This window comes from Penicillium rubens (assembly GCF_028828025.1).
Source record: "Penicillium rubens strain IBT 27055 chromosome Unknown utg000002l_segment0_segment0, whole genome shotgun sequence".
Classification (NCBI taxonomy): Eukaryota; Fungi; Ascomycota; class Eurotiomycetes; order Eurotiales; family Aspergillaceae; genus Penicillium; species Penicillium rubens.
The window spans coordinates 283,914-304,206 of record NW_026890600.1 but is presented as its reverse complement, the minus strand read 5'-3'; the positions used below and the strand labels follow the sequence as shown (position 1 = coordinate 304,206).

General features: G+C 48.4%; 10 protein-coding genes across 10 annotated transcripts; 3 read left to right on the top strand and 7 right to left on the bottom strand.

Annotated features, from left to right (window-relative positions):
* Window positions 1-841: 841 nt before the first annotated feature.
* On the top strand, window positions 842-1,897 carry N7525_002559 (uncharacterized protein; the record flags this gene model as incomplete). Its single annotated transcript, XM_002559835.1, has 2 exons — window positions 842-1,173; window positions 1,237-1,897. The coding sequence occupies 2 exons, from the start codon at window positions 842-844 to the stop codon at window positions 1,895-1,897; spliced, it is 993 nt and encodes a 330-aa protein (XP_002559881.1).
* Window positions 1,898-2,352: 455 nt separating this feature from the next.
* N7525_002558 (alpha/beta fold hydrolase) lies at window positions 2,353-4,968 on the bottom strand (the record flags this gene model as incomplete). The annotated part of the gene is made up of 1 exon (XM_002559836.1): window positions 2,353-4,968. The coding sequence occupies one exon, from the start codon at window positions 4,966-4,968 to the stop codon at window positions 2,353-2,355; it is 2,616 nt and encodes an 871-aa protein (XP_002559882.1).
* A 353-nt stretch (window positions 4,969-5,321) lies between these two features.
* N7525_002557 (putative phosphatidylserine decarboxylase) lies at window positions 5,322-6,072 on the bottom strand (the record flags this gene model as incomplete). The annotated part of the gene is made up of 2 exons (XM_002559837.2): window positions 5,322-5,529; window positions 5,582-6,072. 2 exons carry the CDS (start codon window positions 6,070-6,072, stop codon window positions 5,322-5,324), a joined length of 699 nt encoding a protein of 232 aa, XP_002559883.2.
* A 2,540-nt stretch (window positions 6,073-8,612) lies between these two features.
* N7525_002556 (uncharacterized protein) lies at window positions 8,613-8,849 on the top strand (the record flags this gene model as incomplete). Its single annotated transcript, XM_061212364.1, has 2 exons — window positions 8,613-8,761; window positions 8,795-8,849. The coding sequence occupies 2 exons, from the start codon at window positions 8,613-8,615 to the stop codon at window positions 8,847-8,849; spliced, it is 204 nt and encodes a 67-aa protein (XP_061069385.1).
* An 81-nt stretch (window positions 8,850-8,930) lies between these two features.
* Window positions 8,931-9,515, top strand: N7525_002555 (uncharacterized protein; the record flags this gene model as incomplete). Its single annotated transcript, XM_061212363.1, has 3 exons — window positions 8,931-9,044; window positions 9,130-9,345; window positions 9,459-9,515. The coding sequence occupies 3 exons, from the start codon at window positions 8,931-8,933 to the stop codon at window positions 9,513-9,515; spliced, it is 387 nt and encodes a 128-aa protein (XP_061069384.1).
* Window positions 9,516-10,325: 810 nt separating this feature from the next.
* N7525_002554 (uncharacterized protein) lies at window positions 10,326-10,961 on the bottom strand (the record flags this gene model as incomplete). The annotated part of the gene is made up of 1 exon (XM_002559840.1): window positions 10,326-10,961. One exon carries the CDS (start codon window positions 10,959-10,961, stop codon window positions 10,326-10,328), a length of 636 nt encoding a protein of 211 aa, XP_002559886.1.
* Window positions 10,962-11,803: 842 nt separating this feature from the next.
* Window positions 11,804-12,933, bottom strand: N7525_002553 (slipin family protein; the record flags this gene model as incomplete). The annotated part of the gene is made up of 3 exons (XM_002559841.1): window positions 11,804-12,530; window positions 12,592-12,709; window positions 12,765-12,933. 3 exons carry the CDS (start codon window positions 12,931-12,933, stop codon window positions 11,804-11,806), a joined length of 1,014 nt encoding a protein of 337 aa, XP_002559887.1.
* A 1,054-nt stretch (window positions 12,934-13,987) lies between these two features.
* N7525_002552 (uncharacterized protein) lies at window positions 13,988-15,199 on the bottom strand (the record flags this gene model as incomplete). Its single annotated transcript, XM_002559843.1, has 1 exon — window positions 13,988-15,199. One exon carries the CDS (start codon window positions 15,197-15,199, stop codon window positions 13,988-13,990), a length of 1,212 nt encoding a protein of 403 aa, XP_002559889.1.
* Window positions 15,200-15,972: 773 nt separating this feature from the next.
* Window positions 15,973-16,830, bottom strand: N7525_002551 (uncharacterized protein; the record flags this gene model as incomplete). The annotated part of the gene is made up of 2 exons (XM_061212362.1): window positions 15,973-16,497; window positions 16,642-16,830. The coding sequence occupies 2 exons, from the start codon at window positions 16,828-16,830 to the stop codon at window positions 15,973-15,975; spliced, it is 714 nt and encodes a 237-aa protein (XP_061069383.1).
* A 2,283-nt stretch (window positions 16,831-19,113) lies between these two features.
* Window positions 19,114-20,198, bottom strand: N7525_002550 (uncharacterized protein; the record flags this gene model as incomplete). The annotated part of the gene is made up of 3 exons (XM_002559845.1): window positions 19,114-19,665; window positions 19,746-20,041; window positions 20,093-20,198. The coding sequence occupies 3 exons, from the start codon at window positions 20,196-20,198 to the stop codon at window positions 19,114-19,116; spliced, it is 954 nt and encodes a 317-aa protein (XP_002559891.1).
* Window positions 20,199-20,293: the final 95 nt, after the last annotated feature.

Sequence of the window (20,293 nt, the reverse complement as noted above, 5' to 3'; positions counted from 1 at the left end):
CTGGGGGTGTAAGCCATTTTGGTAGGGAAGAAAGTGAGAGCGAAGTGAGAGAGAATAGCTGTATCGGAAGGTGCTGTAGTGGAAGTCAGAAAACTCGATAGCGTTCTGCTAACAGGCTTAGCCCTATATACCTACCTAGGTAGGCAGACCCTCCATCGAATGGGATGCACGAAACTTTGCTCTCACTTCACTTCATGAAGCCTCCGCTACATAGTAGTAGGACGACAACGACGCAGAGAACACACGAACGGCTGAAAGTCCCAAAAACCAATGACATCCATTTGGGATGCTTACGGAGTAGTATTCTTGAACTGAGGTTGTTATTCTTCAATATTTGTCAGATCATCGAAAGCTGCCATACGGCTATGTCCACCTGATTCGTGGCATAGCCCTAATTTGCGGCGTTGCTGATGAGTCTCAGCTGCAGCCAAGACATGACATCTTAGAAAACGTGCTGTGAATGCATGTACGCTAGTCTGTTAGTGGATATTGCGATGGCCGATCTTGAGTATTTTGCCTCGGGGATTTTCCATTATTTTGGCTGGTACTGAGCGGGTAATTGAGGATTGTAATTATTTTATATTCAAATCCTCCAAAATAGTGAATACATACGAATTTTCGCCAGGGTTGGGGCAGTGCGAGAGCTTTGAATAGAAAGAGTTGTAAAGAAATTAGCAGGGAGAAGCTAAAACCAATTCGGAGATTACACTACAGACATACACAACGGTCAAGCCCCTATTGATTTGGGGGCCAAATGTCGATTTCACTTTTCCGACCGCTACACACTCTACCCTTCTGCAACCCCCTGTAGAGCTAGTTACCTAGCATATACAGCTTCAAGATGACGTCCACTATACCGACATTGGTCGCAAGGGCCGAATCAACAGAGACGATCACGACGATGCCCATGTCAAGCATCTTCACTGCCCCCGCCTCATGCTCGAACTCGTGGACATACGAACCAGAGGGTGCAAACAATATCCCAAATGGTATCCTAATTCAAAATGCCCACGCAAGCGACAATGCCGATCCTGCGTGTTTCCCCTCCGGATACAGCCAGTATGAAAGAGTTCGACCAACTATCGCGTATAGCCCGGGCTATTGTCCAGGTGGATACACCTCGGCCGATTTAGTGATTCACAACCCGGTGACCACCGCCATGTGCTGTCCCTCGTAAGTGCGCAAACGAAGTGCCCATTCTGGTTTGTGGCTCGGATACTGACTTGCAGGCTCTAGCGACTTCTCGTACTACGAAGAAGATAGGGGCAGCTCGACATTCGCCGGATGTATAAGCAGTCTCCCTAGTTCATCATCGACCATTGTCACCGTCCGCCAGGTCGAATCCGAGAGCACGCAGGTCATCGGCCCCGTCACGATGTGGGCACAACCCATCCAAATCCAGCTACAAGCTTCAGACGAAAGCCTTTTTGTCTCCGCCACTACAACCACATCGTCCGAAACCTCACCAGGGAGCAGCGCAACACCAACACAAACGGGCCCAGCAGACCCAACTACCTCAGACACAGACACGGGGACAGAGTCAAGCGGTCTGTCTACAGGAGCAAGCATCGGCATCGGCGTCGGTGTCGGCGTAGGTGGACTCATTGTAATCGCCGCGCTGGCATTCTGGCTATTCCGTCGACGACAGAACAAAGCAAAGAAGAGCTTACCGGACACATTGTCATCCGGAGGGAGTCGCCCTGGAGCCAGCGAGCTTGGGGGAAGCACTCAATTCAGTCCAAACCCGTCATACCAACGCCCAGAACATGCAACACCAAGTGAGCTTGGGGGCTCACAGGAGGGGTCTTCTAGCAATGCGGCCAAGACGCAGACGACTGATCCCTCTGAGCTTGAGGGAAATCCTGGTCAGAGGCGCGTACATGAACTTGGTGCTTAGCCTTTTCGTTTGTTAGCTTTTTCCTTTGTTTTCTTGTGTTGCAAACCAGAATTATACCCCTTCCCTCGTTGACCCAATACCTGGCTGCCATGAGTCTATGCAACTGAGGCTTGAATGCTTTGTGTGAATTAGGCGCATGATATAGTTATCCATTGGAGGACTTGTGATCGATGAGCGGCGATATGAAGTCTTGGCTTGGGCTTGTCGAGTCTTATACCAGTATATATGGTCTCTCCTGCATGGAGAGATTCGCCTGGAGACAAGTGGCGCCCATCGGATGTAAATATAGCTCAGCTGCAGAGATAAATACATCATAATCACCTTTCCCAGCTTTTACCCTTGCGCCAATACAGCTATACGGCTTTCTCTGGGATAAAGATCGCGCCAATAATGTGCAATGAAGACATTATCATCAACTAACTGCTAGGAGTAGCCAAATAGCCGTTTGCTTTTGACTAAGGCGTATAATATACACCGTAGCGATGACTATTCTCCATGTAATGCTCAAAGTCACCAAGCGTTAAACTGGGCGGCATCACATATTGTCCTTCTTCGCCAACCGCCCTTGCCAATTCCACTTGGTACCGCGCAGGAAAGCCAAAATCTTTCGGAAAGACATTCTCGTCTGTCCCCAACAAAAGTTTCCTATCCCTCGCCCTGTCCATGCCCTGTGACACAAAGTGGTTTTCTAACAGCCCCTTCCATTCATCCAGTCTCGCGAGTCCGATAGAATAAGCCCCAGAGCAAAACAAAAACGAGAACCCGTTTTTGAACCCCTTCCCCTGACACGTCTTCAGATACTCTTGAAGCCGTTCGAATGACTGTTTAACAGGGAACACCGTCCAAAACGGCGTCAGATTGTACCTAATAGCCAACCACGGCTCCATTAGAATGAAACTCTCAACGAGAATTGAATCAATTGGGCGGCGAAGTTGCTCCTTCCGTTGACGATCCGCATCAGCAACTAAGGGACCGGCATCTTCAGGATGATCAAAGTCCAGATACTTGATCTTGAAGCCATGCTCCTTTGCGAACTCGATGATATCATCGGTTAAGCCCTCTGCATAGCCCCATTCTGCTTCGGGGGCTTCATAGTTAGATGCTGGGGCGTTCCAGTCGGTCTTATGTTCCTTCCTCATTACTGTGCCAGCCATTTTCGTCAATAGGGACTTTTCCGATTCCACAAATTCCTTCACCTCAGTTGACCCTTGGAGAAATTCCTCTGAAGTTACACCTCCAACCGCTCCGCTCTGGAAGTAATGGCGATCAGCGACCTTTGTGGACGGCCATTTCGATCCGCACCGAACGAGTATGATCGTCCCGTTCGCTTCCAATGCGTCCAGAAGGAAGTTCTTGTACGCTTCAGTCATTTTAATAAATTTCAACCTGAAGTACGCCATATGGCGAATCATCAACTGGTCCTGGTTCGGATCCGCCATGTGGTATAGTTCAATTCCTGGGTTGTTCTGCAACAATTCTCGCCCTGCACTCCTTCCCCATTCCATTTCCGCCGTCATATCGAGCTGCCCTTGTTTAAATGCCGCGCTCTTTGGTCGCTTAACAGGCATGAGAAGTGTTTGAGGCAGCCACGGAATGCCCATCATTGCGTACAAATGCGTCAATGCACCGTTAGTGCTTCCAATGGCCACGGCGGTATATTTCCGATGCGCTGGGAAGTGTGCAGCAACTGATTCGGTGATTTTTTCTGCCTCAAATGTTGAGGCAATATCATCTGCAGCTTCGTTGGCGCCGAGCTCAGAGAATACGGTGTCACGGAGATACGGTGGTAGCCAGTTGGTGAGCGGCATGACTGGAGCCAAAGATGTCGGGACGCCAAGTTGGGGGAAGTCTCGGAAATGTAAGTAACGCCCAACAGCGCGAAGCATAGAAGATGCCGAGTCAAAGTCAGCGATCCCCTGCAGCTTGACATATACACGGTCCAAATCTCCTGAGCGATCCGCGGATAGTAACGGAGCTATCTTTGAGTATTGATAGAGGATCATTGTCTCCATCGGCAGGAACCCCGAGATGAACTTCCATCTGCTGATGGAGCACTTCCATGTAACCAAGACAGCAAGGAATCCGAGCGCTAATTGCCATCCAACTAAATGATTTCTCTGCTTCGCCGCTGCTTCCCTTGTCTCGTTTATTCTCGTCACCCGCTCGAATATCTCTCTCCCCGCCCGCCTCATCCCATCATCATCCTGAATCAGCAGGTAGCGCAAGATGCTTCGAGACATTATTTCCGTCGCGGAGTAATTTGCGGTGTGGGCAGCCTTTTTAAGAACATAATGAACCGCGTTGGGCGTTTTTTCAGACAATTCCTCAACCCATCCACAAGGAGTGATTGGGTCCAATTCACAACTCAACAGTAACGTCGGATTATGTACTTCCTGTAGTACATCCAAGATGCGATATTCCGCCGTGGCACGGAATAAATCGAAAGCCCTCCGCAATCCAGCGCGCCAATAATCCTGCAATGAGATGAGGCTCATTGTAAACGGCTCATTGCTATTGTTCGCAGCGGACGCAAGCACAGTCTTGAGAATGGATTGCTGGCTTTTATCTGCCGTGGGACCCTGCAGAACAAGTCGATCAACCCTGTCTGGCCAGCGACGAGTGAACTCTGCAAGAATCTGGCAGCCCAAGGAATTGGAGACAAGATGCGCCTTTTTTATTCCTGCCGTATCCATCCAATCATGCAGACCCTGCGCTAGTTGGTTTATAGACACTGTATCGCACTTCCGTATTGCTTTGGAGGAACGCCCGAACCCGGGTAAGTCGGGGATGAAAACGCGAAACCATGGCGCAAGATGTCTTCCGAGATTTTGCAGGTAGCTGCTCGCAACTACCATACCATGAACGAGCACTACAGGAGGTCGTTCGTAGTACGCTTCCGATTGGAGTAGCTGTTCCCGCTCGAAGGCGTCGCATGCTGTGGATAAGGTATCCGATCGAGGGAAGGGGGGAATGGGAGTTGTTAGAGCATGAATATCAGACTCATAGCCCGGAACATTATAAAAAGTTGATTGTAGGCGAATATTCGGATCGAAATCAATTTCCATCGACATGGCCGGAGATATGCTAAGGAGCAACTGGTAGGTGATTAGGTAGGAGGTATGAAATTTTAAAATAGTAGGCGGCAGGCATTGTCAATTGCCACAATATATAGATGCGATCTGAGTGTCGCAAAACAGATTGAAGCTGTGGTCTGTCCATTTTACCGGTTTCTTGCTTAGAAGCGTCCATGGGTCGAGTGCTGGCTAGTTGTTCTCATCATGACGTTGCGGAGGCGAGCTTAACCTTATGAAATTATGCTACTTAGGTATGTTACCAGCCATAATCAAAACATGAAATCTAAAGTTTCTTGTTAAGGCGTAGAGGGTATTATATTCTGACATATCTCATGAACAGTCTTGGGTATTCAGTGTACCGGTAGAGCACGTCCAAGGCTCATGCCGACCTCAACATCAACAGCAATGGCCTCCTTGCTAAGCCTTAACAGGTCTTCGTCAAATGATATACGACCACTTTGAAAGGCTACAATAATGGATGAACCACCAAATTGGAAAACGCCTAATTCTTCGCCTTTTTGGATCTCGTTTCCAGCAGTCTGCCATCGGTCATGGATCCTAGATGCACATTAGTGAGGTTTAGGGGGGCCAGGAATACTGTATCTCATACCTGACAGATCCCACATCAGTGGCACCAATGGCGACAAAAAGAACATCCCCCAGATGTTCAGTCTCGATGACGATGTAATCGCGAGCGTTCCGATCAAGGATATCAATATCACTTCGGAGCGCCAGAGGATCAACTTGATAATAATCTCCCGGCATACTCCTGAACAGTTTGATTTTCCCGGTAACTGGACTGTGGTATCGGTGGTAATCTTGCGGTGACAGTCGGAAACTGGCAACAGCTCCATCCTCAAATTGCGCGCCGAGACGAGTATCCATTACCAGGCTAGTGATGGAAAAGTCCAAGCCTTTGATCCAAAGCTTCTTGCTTTGCTCCACCGTCTCGTAAACCACAGCCCGCGAGTCAGCCACGACAACCGCGCGGGAGGGGTCGTCTTCGGCGAATATAGGCCTCGATCCGGGCTTATGAGCCCGAACGAAGAAGTCTTCGAATGTAGGATATGCATCAGTGTCTGATGGTTCAAAATCATCCATTTTGATCTTGTAGAAGTCGACAAAAGATTTGATCTGCTGCTTTGAAGCCGGCGTGCCCTCATCTCTGCCTTTTCGGAATCGTCAGCGTTCTTCTTTCCTTGTATTATTCGCGCATTCTCACCTGCTTTTATGTTTTTCCTGTGCATATAGAGACGCATTGCGTGAGTGGTGTCCAGCCATTCCGTCAGAGGGTTGAATAGCAACAGGAGTTTGAGCTTTTTCAAAAGCGGCTGTTGTTCGCGGATACGTCGACCTGTCTGAGTGAAACTGTTAGCTAACTCTTTACCCGTCGGGATTGCGGTCGATACTTTGCGATCAACTGTTATCCAGCCGACCTCCCGATTTTGGACCTGTTCATCTTATCAGCCGGTGATCGTGACTTCCCAAATGGCGACGAGGTTCCTAGTATACCAATTTGAGACATGATAGCACGTAGTCCACGGCGCGATGGAGAAGATTGAGGACCATGTTGTTGGCTTAACTGTATCTGTGTCGATGAAATTGTGAACTTTCTCCGTATCCAGTTTGATTGATCGTATTGCGCGGGTTGTTTGATGATCGAGTGTCTGTATTACACGAGATAATCATCGATGAGGTCACGCATGTGTCAGCCTATCCTACCTCCAGGCTAGCACAGAGTTGAGGTCTGTTTGCCACACATATTCAAGTATTTATATTGAGCGACCTCGGGACCTTCCACCTTACCAGAATGACGTCAGCGTGTTTCCTCACCTGACATCTTTGTGTTTAGTCTTCTTCATATACGGGTTATGAATGCAATAAGAAATTGCTTGATATGAGCTTTGATTATGTCCTAATAAGGGAAGCTCCTAATGTTTCTATAGCCTTCAGGGGCAAATTTTGACATTACTTTTGGCCGTATTGTATGGACTATATGGATACCTAGGTAATATGGATAATGACAAAGCTGTCAACTCTGAAGGATTGACCGTACAGAGTATCTAGCCATCTCTAGTGGGTCGATATATATTCTAGAGACCGGTGTTGACATACATGCATACATGCAATGCGTGCAGGGTATGTGTTTGTCTCTGTATACAGACTGAGCTCTTTGAGCACTTGCCTATACCCCCTCCTTCCCATAGGTGCATCATCACCTCTCTTCTTCTTCACGATTTTCCCTCCGTCTCTCTTGCATCGTAGCCTCAACAGGTTACGAGGCCCTAGTTTTTCCCTTTTTGCTAAGATCTAACAGAGATCTAAGCCCTGACCAGCGGAGCCTCGTTGGTGTTTATGGTAGAGAATAGCCTTGGCTATATCTCACTTATTTTTCCAAAAACCGCCTGTGACCAAACCCGCCTGTGTGCGACAAAATTCAAATCGGTGTTGTACAGTGTCTCTCAATGAGAACTGTCTTCATCTTCAAAAGACTTCATTTTTGATCATCCGGAAAGCTGGCTTAATCTCCTTCTTGATCTTCATCTTTATCATCATTTTTTCATCAGCTGCAATGGCTGAATCCTCTTCCCGACATGCTGCCTTGCAGCCGGACGACCGTCGTGATTAGCACTCAAAACAAGATGCCGTCGTCGACAACCAGAGTGTGGACCTTCCTAAGATAGGAAGCTTCAAGCTGTACGAACTCACGCCGCCGCTCAAGAGCGGGCAGATCTTGATATCTGGGTTGACCAGGTCGAGAAGGTACTTCGAAGCCTTAAACTTCACAACTTGATTAACAAGGACATCCCTTGGCCCCTTCTCCGAATGGAGAGAAATGGAGCACTCTCTTGCTACAAGTGAGAACATGGCTCTCAAGTAGTATCGACTATACTGTTATGCAGGAGATCAATGCTCATGGGAAAGTGATTGACTTTGCGATGGACTTCTTTGAAATCAAGAAGCATATGAAGGGTGAAGGACCCCGAGCTATCAAAGCAGCAATGAACAGCTTCATTAAGCTTTCACGAACGCAATTCACAACCACCGAGGCCAGTATCCTGTGGGTTGTTGACGGCCCCATTCTTAACGCCTACGGCATTGCCGGCTCTAACATCCCTCATGCGTAACCTGTAACCGTCCAGGCCAGAAGATCTTTCACGTATGGCTCAGTTGAATTGCACGGCGAGAAGGCGAATCTGTCAGCCCGTCCTGATTACGGGATCTGGCACGGAGTACACGAGGCTATATGCCTCAATGTCCTAATCGTGGAGGCCAAAAATATCGACAGCGGTGTTGCCCAGGCCCTAGGATATATGGGTGAGTATCCCACAATATCTATCATGTTATATATCAGGAAGCTAACCCGTCTAAAAGGCTGTATCCATCGGGAAAGGAAGAGATTCCCAAAGAGACACTCGACCGTATATGGGATGGCATCAAACGGGTCAGCATCCTGGTTTCTTAAAATCTCGAATGATTCCAAGGTGAGCTCTCCTGATTCACTCCCACCTATGGTTCTAACCTCTACTAGTGGTCCGAGCACATGTCTCTCAAACCTTAGCTATCCAGCTGTTCCTAACGGGCCTTTCCAATGACAATAGGGCGTTCGTATCCCGCCCATCTCGCCGAGAACTCAAGGAATGTCTGTGGCTAAGGAGCTTGACTGGTGGCTCTCTCCAGCCGATACCTTTGCTGGGATGAGTGGTGGGGGGTGGGATTCCGTATTCCCTACCCTCGCCCTTGAAGTCGACGTATCAGAATCCTACTCCCAGCTGTGCAAGAACGCCCAGTGGTGGTATAGTAACTCTGACCATCTCACCAGGTGCGTCGTTATCATTACCGCTACTCGCAGCCCAACATGGCGAGTAGACGTGTAGGTATGGTCCGAAGGGTCTTCCCCAAGTCCGTGTGAGCGGCCGGTTGTTGGGGATATCAGGACCCTTGCGTCCGAGCTGAGGATGGAGGAGCATCAAATCATCATCAAATCATCATCATCAAATTACCAACCAAGACGTCAACATGCCACTAAAGCAAAACAGACCCTGAGTGAACGCACGAACCCCCTTGTCTTGGTGGGTGCTCTGTTATTTGTCCCCCTCAACTTAAGCTCAATGTGAGACTCGAAATCACCTGGATACCTCTTTCCGACCAACACAGAGAGTTACGTACCGAGATGGGAAAATCCACGGTGCACCTTTGGTGCTCAACTTGGAAAGCATCTTCCGCAGACCCCGGAATCAACACGAAGGGGATATTATCATCAGCGTGCAGTCCCTGGAAGCTATGTACCAACAAGTTCATTCTTACCTCCTCGCTTCGTCTGCCTATGACTCGCTTATGCAAAATGACTACATCAGTCAGGGCTACGCGGAGGTATGTCTTGCTGTTTTTCTCATTTCTTCCCGGTTTTCTCTCTTATGTCCTACTTTTTTCATTGCCGTGTGCCAACGTATGCTCTGGTACGTACAATTCATACATATTTAAAGCCATCCAGCATGCTCTTCATACTGTCCACCCAAGTCAAGATAGTCTATTATTCCTGAGGTCTTTTGAAGATGCATTTTTCCATGTTCGACAATTGTTGTAACGTTATATATTATTACTGATCCAAAAACTGATCCAAAAACTGATCCAAAACTGGATTAAAAACTGGATTAAAAACTGGATTAAAAACTGGATTAAAAACTGATCCAAAAACCCCTGTGCCATCTCGTCGCAACACAAGCATCTCACCCCACCTAACCAACACTTGCCTGTCTGGGCCGAGCTAGAAATTGCCCCCTTGATGAAGTCCGCGCTGGCATACTCCACTGGGATTTGCTGCTGCGCAATCTCCAATGGGAGATGCTTCCATCTGGCAACCCCTGCATTCCAAGATTCTAGATCTGGCTCCCAGAGATTGGTACTGTGCATGTCTGGGTCTTTAGAGACCATAATAGCGCCTCCAGTCCGAATATACCCCAATGCGAAATGTAGGGTGTTCGCGGTGTAAAAGCCTGGACCAAATTCATTTTCAGCATTCTGGCTACTTCTCTCAGGGAAAAAGCAGGCAATGTTGATTCCAATGCGCTTAAATTTAGTCCCCGAAACCAAAGATTTTCTGGCCAAGCTAGCGAAGTGTAGTGAGAAAGCGGGGTGGGTGCAATAAGTAGGTAGCATAAGCCAGGTTACGTGTGTAATGTCCCTCTCGTGATCAATATCGTGCCAGTTGCTTTGTCCTTAAGTTCACCAAATCAATAATATTTAGTGTTAGGGGGAAGGCACTGTGTCTGGTCCTCGCTCTGGGGGTTATATTGTTAGTTAATGTTACCTAAGGCAAGAGAGATAGCCAAACCAAAAGCTTTCCGAAATTCTTAACCAAGTTCGGTTTCATATTCGCTATATGCCCTCTCACGGGGACCTATATTGCTGAAAGTTGTCGCAACATCGAAGTCAATCCATACAATCCTGTCACCAGCCACAGCAAGCATATTCTTGGGGTAGATATCATGGTGGTGGATAAAGGCACGATGGATGTCTTCTATACCATCAACCACGTTGCGAAAGAGATCTTCAGAATAATTCACACAATTTAGTCTTTCTTCGTCTGGTAGATACTCAAGTAGGATCGCCCTCGGACGGAACTCATCGCCGACGAAATGTTTAAGCGGTGGGAAGAAAGCGGACGGATCGATTCGATCGATGTGGCCGTGGAAAGCCGGAACAAAGCCACGATCGCACACACCGAATTTGCGGAGATTGTGATAGGCATTTAATTCGCAGCGAAACCGGTTTAGATCCCGGCCTTTTTTTGTGTACCCTTGGTCGCCGTTGTCTGGAACTGATATGTGAGCGTGGTCCTTGGAAGCCGAAATTGTACTTACAAGCTTCATAGCATACGTCTTCCCAGCCAGCTGTACTTCATATATCGCTGAAGACTTTGAACAACTGATCTCCCTTCTGATGTCAATATCAGAAGGATTTATATTCAAAGCACTCTGTGAACCCATATTTGCTGAGTGGGCTACATTGAGCCGAAAGGGTGCGACACGCGATGTATTGGATGTCGAAACGGCCGACAAAGCGGGTGATCTAATCGCCCCGCATTTCTCGAACCTCAACTATGGTCCTCATGCTCTTATTTGTGATTAAGCAGGAAAGAATGAAAACCCAACCCTAGACACTTCTGCACTACCTCTTTATTGCTCTCCCAACTATACCAGCACAAAGGACTATCTGTATACTCTGAGTACATTCTGATAGTGTATAGCTAACCTACAAGATAAGAAGAAGAAGAAGAAGAAGAAGAAGCTGACCACCCTAGAAAAGACTGCTGGTGATACGCGATCAGACGTTGGGTGTTGATGGGAGGCTGGCGTGATGCCCTTTATTACAATGAACCTAACAAGAATAACAAACCCAATGTGACATTATTGGGCTTCCCAAGTGGGTTTTCGCGAATGTCTCCGCATCCGCTGTCAGATGTCTTTGCTGATACGCCTAGATATATCAGGGACAGATAGGAAGGAGCAACATAGTGAGGATTGCATTGCATTACACTAAACAAGTAGGACTAAAGCAGTCATAGAGACATTAAGACGTTGCGATAATAGCAGCAACCAGCAAAAGAAGGTGGGTATCGTCACGGATCCAATCACGTCCAACCATCATACAGAACAGTAAAATCCCGGGTGCGCAGGCGAATGAGCTGTTGAGGAACAAGTCCAAACGATCCACTTCCCGGGATGGGGCAAGGTAAATCACAAAGGGGGAAGGATCATATCTTCATGCAAGAAATCGACCAATTAAGTAAGGGGAAGAAGACGACACAGGCAAAGCATCAAGACGACACCTAGATGTCTTCAACAACGCGGGCGTTCACAGCGTGCTGGAGCCCGGTGTTATCCGTAGCGCCGTACTTGCTAGGGCCTTCGCCAAAGTTGTCAGCAGCATTAAGCTGCGACTGCACGGTCTGGCCGGGGGCAGGCAGGAAGATGACCTTGCTATTGGCAGTCTTGGCCATGGCCTGCATCGCTTCGAGGTAGCGGATCTGCATAGCTGGAGCAGAAGACAGGATATCGGCAGCCTGGCGCATCAACTTGGCGGACTCGACTTCGGCGCGCGCGGCAATGACCTTGCTTTCTCCGATACGCTTCGACTGCGCCGCCATCGAGAGCGAGTCTTGTAGGTCGTTGCTGAAGATTATGTCCTTGATCAACATCGACTCGACCTTCACTCCCCACCCGGATGCCACCTCCTCGATGATCTCCGAGGTCGACTGGGCGATCTCCTCGCGGCGCTCGATCACGTCTTGCAGCACCCGCGCGCCGATAACATGGCGCAGGGTTGTCTGGGTGCGCTCGACCAGAGCTTGTCTCACGTTCGAGATACCGAAGGCGGTCTTGTGGGGAGAGACCACTTGGTAGTAGATGACGGAGGTCAGGTTCAGGGTGACGTTGTCCTTAGTCATACAGACCTGACGGGGCACCTCGACGATTTGGATCTTGACATCGACCGTGGTGATGTGTTCGCTCAGGGGGTTGATCTTAACCAGACCAGGATCGACCGAACGCTCGAAGCTAGAATGGACATTGTTAGTGAGTGGTACTCGATGAATGGCATGGCCGAGGAGTCACTAACCGTCCGAATCGCGAGATCAAGCCGACCTCACCTTGGTCGACGGGCTTGAAGGGGTTGGGACAGCAGAAGCAGCAGGGAATAGCTCCAAAGAATCCGATGCATTCACCCAGGCTGTGGACTAAATGATGGTTAGGATGAGAGTCGCAGCTCGTATGGGGATCAGCGCAACTCACTTAGACTGGCATACCACCCAGTGGCATCTGAATCCGCAGGTCTGTCTATCTGGTGGGCATATTTCGGTTGGAGATCGCTCATGCGAAATGGCTGGACATCGATCAAAGCGCGATCTGGTGCACGATCGGTGGCGGGAGCCTTGCTGGTGCTTGCGCCGTTGTCGGACATGGTCGAAGTATTCTGGTTGTTTTGATGGTATTTGGATGTTCAAAGCCAGGGATTTGATATGGAAGGATACGGAAGGGATGAAGAAGGGGGGGAGTCACTGGTTTTAAATGTGACAGAAGGTAAACAGCTGCACTTCTCCGCAGTGGAACCACCTCTTTGATGTCAACACGGTGAGATATCATTGGATAGTTCTAAGCCTCCCTGTGGTCCCAAGGCTGAGTCGCCGGTCGGGCGCTGGTCCATGCAGATCGGGGGGCCGAATAGCCGCTGGGATCGTCATGGCTGGTTGCGGTAACTCTCCGGAATGGTTGATATGCATCAAGGCAATAGGTGGTAGTGGCTATAACCTCAAGTGTGTGGAAATCACATGTATATTGGAGTCCGGAGTAGATGTCAAGTAAATATTCTATTCCCATTCCACGAATGTTGTGTCATCGCGAATATGCCACATTCCGATCGGGCGCGTCTCGGCGTCATCATGTCTTTCGCACGTGGAGAGCTCGGGTTCTGCAGATGGAGCTCCAGGGCGCAAGGCAAATTCCACAGTGACAATGCCACGGAAAGCTCTTGTGTCAATCACATGAGCTATCAGAACCCTGGAAGGATCTTGAGAACGAGAGCGAATACGCATATACCAATATTGGAAGCTCGGAGAACCAATAGATGGCCGCCCCATGTACTTTTGACCCCAAGACCTTGGAGGCAGTGCCTAGAAAACTCTCTCCGAATCAGGGCAGTGCTAGGCTCGGGTTTCGGGTTGTGGGACTTTATGTGTGCTATACTGTACACGATAGGAGTTGTGCTCTTGAAGTTCAATAAGGAGGTCCATCACATCAGCTAGCATCATTGGTCTAGTGGTAGAATTCGTCGTTGCCATCGACGAGGCCCGTGTTCGATTCACGGATGATGCACTATTTCTTTTTTGCCTTGGCATTTTCTTTTTTCGTTTTATAGTTATCTTATTTCTACTCTTATATTCATCAGGTCTTGCTTTATTGAAGTCGAGCAGAAATGGTTGCTATGTCTATGTAGATTCATGTCTCGCCATTATCTTTTACTGACAATAGTTCGGCACCTCAACCTGCCCATCCAAATACCCCATCCTAACAAACTCCTCATAATTCCAATAATTCCCCTTCACGCCCTCTCCCTTGATAGTAGCGTTACTCGAAAACTTCGCAGTCCAATACGAACTGCCCCTGGTAAACTGTCCAAACGCCGAAATCCCCGCCTGAAGATTCTGTCCTCGCAATCCAAGGTCATTGTCTGAGGCTTCAATCGCCCATTCGCCAACAAAGGTAGGGAACTTCCCATCGCCAGCACTTTTCTTTGCATCCTGGCAAAGGAATTCCGGCAAATTTGCCGAAGTAGAGTTAGAATACTGGAAATAGTAATGATGTTCATCAAACACAATGTTCGCGCCAGCATCAAAATGCGGACTCCAGTACGTCTCAGGCTTAAAGCTTCCCTGACACATAACAGGGATACGAGGGTTAACCTTCTTCGTCCGGTCGATAACAGCATGAAGATACTTCAACACCCAACTAGCTCCAGCCTCGGAGAGTGCCGCAGGCGTTCCAAACGTCGAGAAGTCCCTATTATCCACTGGCTCGTTGATCGGCGAAAGCGTGTAGGACTGCGGATGGCCCGAAGAGAACTGGATAAAGTGTAGCGCCGAGTCCACAGCGTCAAGCGAGTACTTCAGAGCTGTGTCGTTGTTATACCAGCCCCAATGACCGACTGCCTCGCCGATATCAAGGCCATTTATACCGCCAGGTAGAGAGTGGATATCGAGGATGATGTGCATGTCATATTTTTCAATCGCGTACGTCGCAATGCGGTGGATATGTTCTTTCTGCTTTCCAGAGTACAGTTGCGACCCTGGAACGCGCACCCATGCGGCATACGATGTCGGGATTCGGAGGACGGTTACCCCCGAGCTGGCGAGGGTGTCGATGTCCCGTGTCGTGATGAAGGTTTTATAGCGGTGTTCGAGGACGGGGCCGCACTTTGAGCCCAGCTGGGCGCAGAGGTTCCATTCGTCGCTTGCGCCGCCAGAGTAGGTGCTCCACCAGCTTGTGTCGATGGTTGATTCTTGTTGCAGCCAGCCGCCAAGATTCACGCCACGACCGTGGAAGGTGCGCCAGTTGATATAATCATGGCTTATGTTATTGTTGGGGGAGAGGTGGAAGGAGGTAGGTGTGCTGGTGGCTGTTTGGAAAAGAGCACTTAGGAGCAGAATCGAGGCAGGAGATGAGAGATGCATTGTCTTGGTTGAGAGTTACCCAGTCTTCCCCGGAAACCTTTTCTGACTCGTTTTATAGAAAGACGGGAACATTGTCCTTGTTATAAATGGTGGATATCCGACCTTGAATCTCTGCCGTCTTTTCCTGCCGTTTGTTCTTCCACTTCGGTTCAACGTATGCCGAATAGTTTCTCCGCATTATGGACGATCAACAGCCACGCCCGGGATGATTCGCTGGAGTCTTGCAGATCTTCAGGACTACTGCAGAACCATTGGCCAAACTAATTTCCGGCCAAGAGGAAGGTAGTCGGAAAATCCGACATTTGCTAGAGGTTATTCAAACGACCCTTGTGAGTATGGAAGCAGGGTATGTTTGTTGCTATGGTTGTCCGTGAATTATGCTTCATAGACATGGGTAGCTCGTCAGCGCCCAGAAACTTGGTAACGTTGCCCGTCTCACACACTGACGACCTAAATGTCCTAGTCTGGTTATGTTCGGAAAACCCGGCTAAGGAATACACACCATGTTTCACTGAGTGGCGCAATCTTATCACCATTTGATCGTAACTACTCCATACATTACTCAAAAAAACACTCATCTGGAAGCTCCCAGACAGCCTCTTCCAGATGAACTTTAATATTAAAGAAAGCTAAAGTCGGCTACAGATACAATACGTAGCGCGAGGAAGCAAAACAAAGGTAGCTTCCTCGCGTTCAGGGATCCCATATACACTGTGTGGGTCCCGGGCAGATCATATGGGACACACTTCTCAAAGCTCCCTTTTTAGCTTCCTCTATTTTTTCGGCTCCTCCGTGCCCATTTCCGCCATGACCACTGTTCCTTCTAACTCTCTTGCTAGGGCGCGGTTATCCAGTTCAGCGACTGGTGTGCCTCCGATTTCTGGCTTTGCAAAATTCCCCTCTCCTCGATGTAGACCCACCACACGAGGGGACCGTTTTCTCCGCCAGCGCAAAAATATAGCCGCGGCAATACCGCAGACAACAGGTATCCCCAGCCCAATGCCAACGCCAAGACCGGTCTTCGCTCCCTGCCCAAGTCCCTGGTCAACTCCACCATCACCGACTGATAAGGGCGACTGATCCGTTGACGTTTCAGCAGGTCTTTGGTCGGAACTAGTGGATGTACCAGATATGGTCGCCGTCGCGGGCCATGAACTCGGGGACTGCCCCAATTTTGTCGCCAACTCAAACCTCGTGTCTGTATCGCAGCATTCCTGCGAGTCTATGGCACCGCAGCACCATTTAGAATCCCGACTACATTGCGTGATGGGCACACTATAGTTGGCCCTGCCGTTCATCTAATCCAGTTAGAACCCATTGCTTCCTTGCAGCACGATCCATAGGGAGACCTCAAGCACTCACAGACGGATCCGTGCACACGTTCTGCAAACAGAACGGACTCTGCCAGGCCTGATCTGTACAGGCCTCCCGCCAAAAGGTACCAGGGTCATTCTCGCATCCTGTGCGGTGTTGATGATCACACCTGTTATAGCATAGCCCGCTAGGCTGGCACGTATCTGGTACCATACCGCCTGTCCTACAGCACATGCTGAATAGAGTGCCGTTTTGGCATGGAGTGTATTCGCCATTGGGAACGCGGCTTCCATCTGGAAAGTAACACTCCGCGCCATTTGACAATGGAACGATGGCGAGACAAAGAAACAGAATCATGTCTATGAAGCTTGGTGACGCTGACATCGTTACATATGATAAGAGGATGCAATGGGACGTTTGAGAACAGACAAAGCGACCCGTAAAGGTTTAAACGGCTTAGTTACTTCGCCGCCGTATCATGAAATCAAGGTACAATGGAGATTCAGTATGAAGACACAATGTACTGGATTCCTAAGCAAAAGAACGGACGGGAGAGAGAGGAGAGAGGAAGAGAGAAAGGAGGTTCTGCGCCATGGGTTCCCTAGACACCCAGGCACCCAACACCGTGCAGTACTTGGCACCCGGCCATGTTCCAAGGTTGCCATGACTAGTTAGGTAAGCTACGCGCATTGAGCCGCGCTGCAGGGTTTATACGGGGTCTCAGCAGACGTAGAAAAGACTTGGCGGGACTCCCTAGTGTTGACGCCCGGGCGGGGACTAGAAATTATGTAAGATTTTTCCCTAGTCCCCGCCAAGTCTTTTCTAGTCCCCGTCAGCTGTAACCCGGTTTATACTAGTAGGAATACGCAGGTAGATAGGAAGATCGGTCAATGGTGGAAGTCCTCCGTACCGGGGCACAAATACTCATGAAACTACACTGCATATAATCTAAGGTAATTGAGCCAATACCGTTCAATAAGTCCTTAAAATAGCAGTTAAAGGAGACTGACTCAACTCCAGAAGATTTCTTCCAAGGTTCTAATCATGCGTTGCCCTAGGGCAAAATGGGAAAGACCAAGCCGGCGGAGCCCGTGCATACGAGCTAGCCACCTCTTCCTTTCGGGGGGCCAATTCTGGGTTCTCTCGAAGGAAACATCTAAGAGCCTCTACTCCGTAGTAATAAATTGATTAATCTATCTATATCTATTTTGGTATTTATTAATTTACTACGTGATGGTGGTGTAAATGCTAGTTGAATTAAATCTATAGAAAGAAATGTCATTTAGGTGATCCGTTTCAAATAAGTAAGTACTTTTTGTAAAAAAGAAATGTAGGGCCGGTTAGTGGCTATACCATAGATTCTGCCGTCGGATTCGGTTGACTCTACGGAGTAGCTAACGCGAAGTCGTAAACAATAGAAGATTTGAATTCACGAAAAACCACTAATTACTCCGACAGATCGAAGGGCTAAATATATCGCACGTCTTTTTTATCCCTAATAGGCTTATCGTCATCCGGATCATTATCTATTAAAATAGCTTCCAACATTCTATTAAATATTGCTTCGTTTCCTACTTTTATCGCTTCCTAGTTATCTAGAGGAACCTATCTATCAGATATAGTTTTAAGTAAGCTTGAGAAATCACGCTTCAGATTCTAGGCTACCTTAAAACGTTTATACTCCTTTCGGTGTAGAGATATCTCTTCTAGTGTCGGTAAGACAAATGGACACGAACCGGGTAATCTAAGTGCTTCCTAGTCTTAGGATGTTTTAATAAGCTCGTGCCGGAAAGTAGCGGCGCTATCTTTCCACGTTCTATAGTAGTACTAAAAGAGTCGAAATATACGTTTATCTATCGACCTAGGGAATGCGAGCTTTAGAGTGAGAAACTAGGTATAGACTTCGTAGGTTTTTATGTATAGCTCGCTGTTATCTACCCCTTTAGCACCTATAGAGAAGGCTATATAGGTGGCGAAGTCCGGAACCTTATCTATATACTAGAACGCCGGTTCTATACTAGATGACTACTAATTAATAAAACCGGTTATGACCGAAGGATCATTAGCGAAACAAATATGTTCCTTTTGTGTAGGTCGGGATGAAATAAGGCCGGTATAGCTATATCACGGACCCGATTATCCGCGGATATTACATTTAGCACCGCACGACCACTTCCCAGAAGAGCTAAATGCTCCTAAATCGAGCTTTAATAGATTGGTCGATTGGGGAGCTAAGAGTCCCTCGGTGGTATCCTTGAAAGACCTATCGTCGACCCTATATTTCTAAGACTTAGACCTTAATTCTAGGAAGGAAGGTTAAAGCGAACTTATATGGACTATGATTGCGAGCTGTATGTTGGTAGTACCTAGGGTCGCCACAAGCCCAATACCTTGTTCTATAGTGGGGGCCGAGGCAGAAGTCGCTGTCTAGCGGTAGCGTAGAGGAAGAGCCTAATGGTGTGGTCGAAAAGTATATGCTTAGCGCGGTATTTTGCCGTATGAAATTGGGCATGGTGCGTCTAGAAGTGGACATACTGTGCTCTGTTGCTTTTGGTTACTGAAACACTGCTAGTTGAAATTCCTCTCTGAATATGACGTATTTATAGTAGATATATCAACGATTCTAAAAAGTCAAACCCCAGACGCTGCAGCTCCCACGTTTGAGATCCAACCTGCATCTTAGCAGCGAATGTGTGATCTTCCACCGGAATCTCTCTCATATCACAGTGAACACCATGGTCTTTCAACCTTCGGAACAGCTCTCTACTCAAACCAATGGGTACCTTCGAATCCTCTATTCCATGCGCGATGAAAGTTGGCGGAAAGCAGGAGCTGATATTCCGAACAGGATCGACCATATCCCAATCCTTCGACGGGAAGATGGCATCTAAAATTGTACCATTCGCAAGTCGCGTCAAGGCATATGCTTGTCGTGGGTCATTAAAATCGGGCGGACCAGTAGACTGGCCTTCGAGAGAGACGCCCCCAGTAATGGGGACCGGATGTTCCTCAAAGACTTTGTTCATAAAGGACTCTGTTAGTCCCACAGGAACCTTGAGATGAGGTAGCTTTGTTGTCCAGAATCTGTCTGAGAAGTTGCACGGCCCGTACATGTCATATATACCAGCTACTGGCCGAGGGATTCCGAATCCCTTGAGAAACGGATACTGTTAGCTACCGGTTCGGGAGCTTCTGGCGCATGGTTCTTGCTCTATTAAGTTCGGTAACTTACCAAGCAAAGGGCTAGAGTGCCGCCTGAGGACGTGCCAAAGGCAAAGACGTGATCGGTGTCTGGGATGACAGTCGACTGGCCAGTGTCGTTGATACCCCGTTCCAGTCCACCATCGTACACCCAAGCCAAGAGGTCGCGACAATCCTGAATAGGTCCGTTTAAGAGGTCCACCTGTGGACACAGGCGATGGTTGGGGGCTAGAACAATCCATCCTCGGCTGAGGCAATCTTGTACTTGGTCTTTGTTGACCATCTTGGATGAGCCGAGCATGAACGCGCCGCCATGGATATTGATCACTGCCCGGTGTCAGTATGCCCATATGTATTTTGAGATGGTCGCAGACGTACAAACTGGACTTTTGGCATTTTGCGATGAGGGCAAATAAACATCTACATCAATCTGCTGTTCATCTACATGCTTATAGGTGGCCTGGAAGCATCTTGGACTGCTCATGGTGAAATCTGTCGTGAAGGGTGATGAGGGCACGAGCTGCGAGTTTCATTCCGATCACTGCTATTGCGTGGCCCGAAGACCCCGGCTAAACTGGG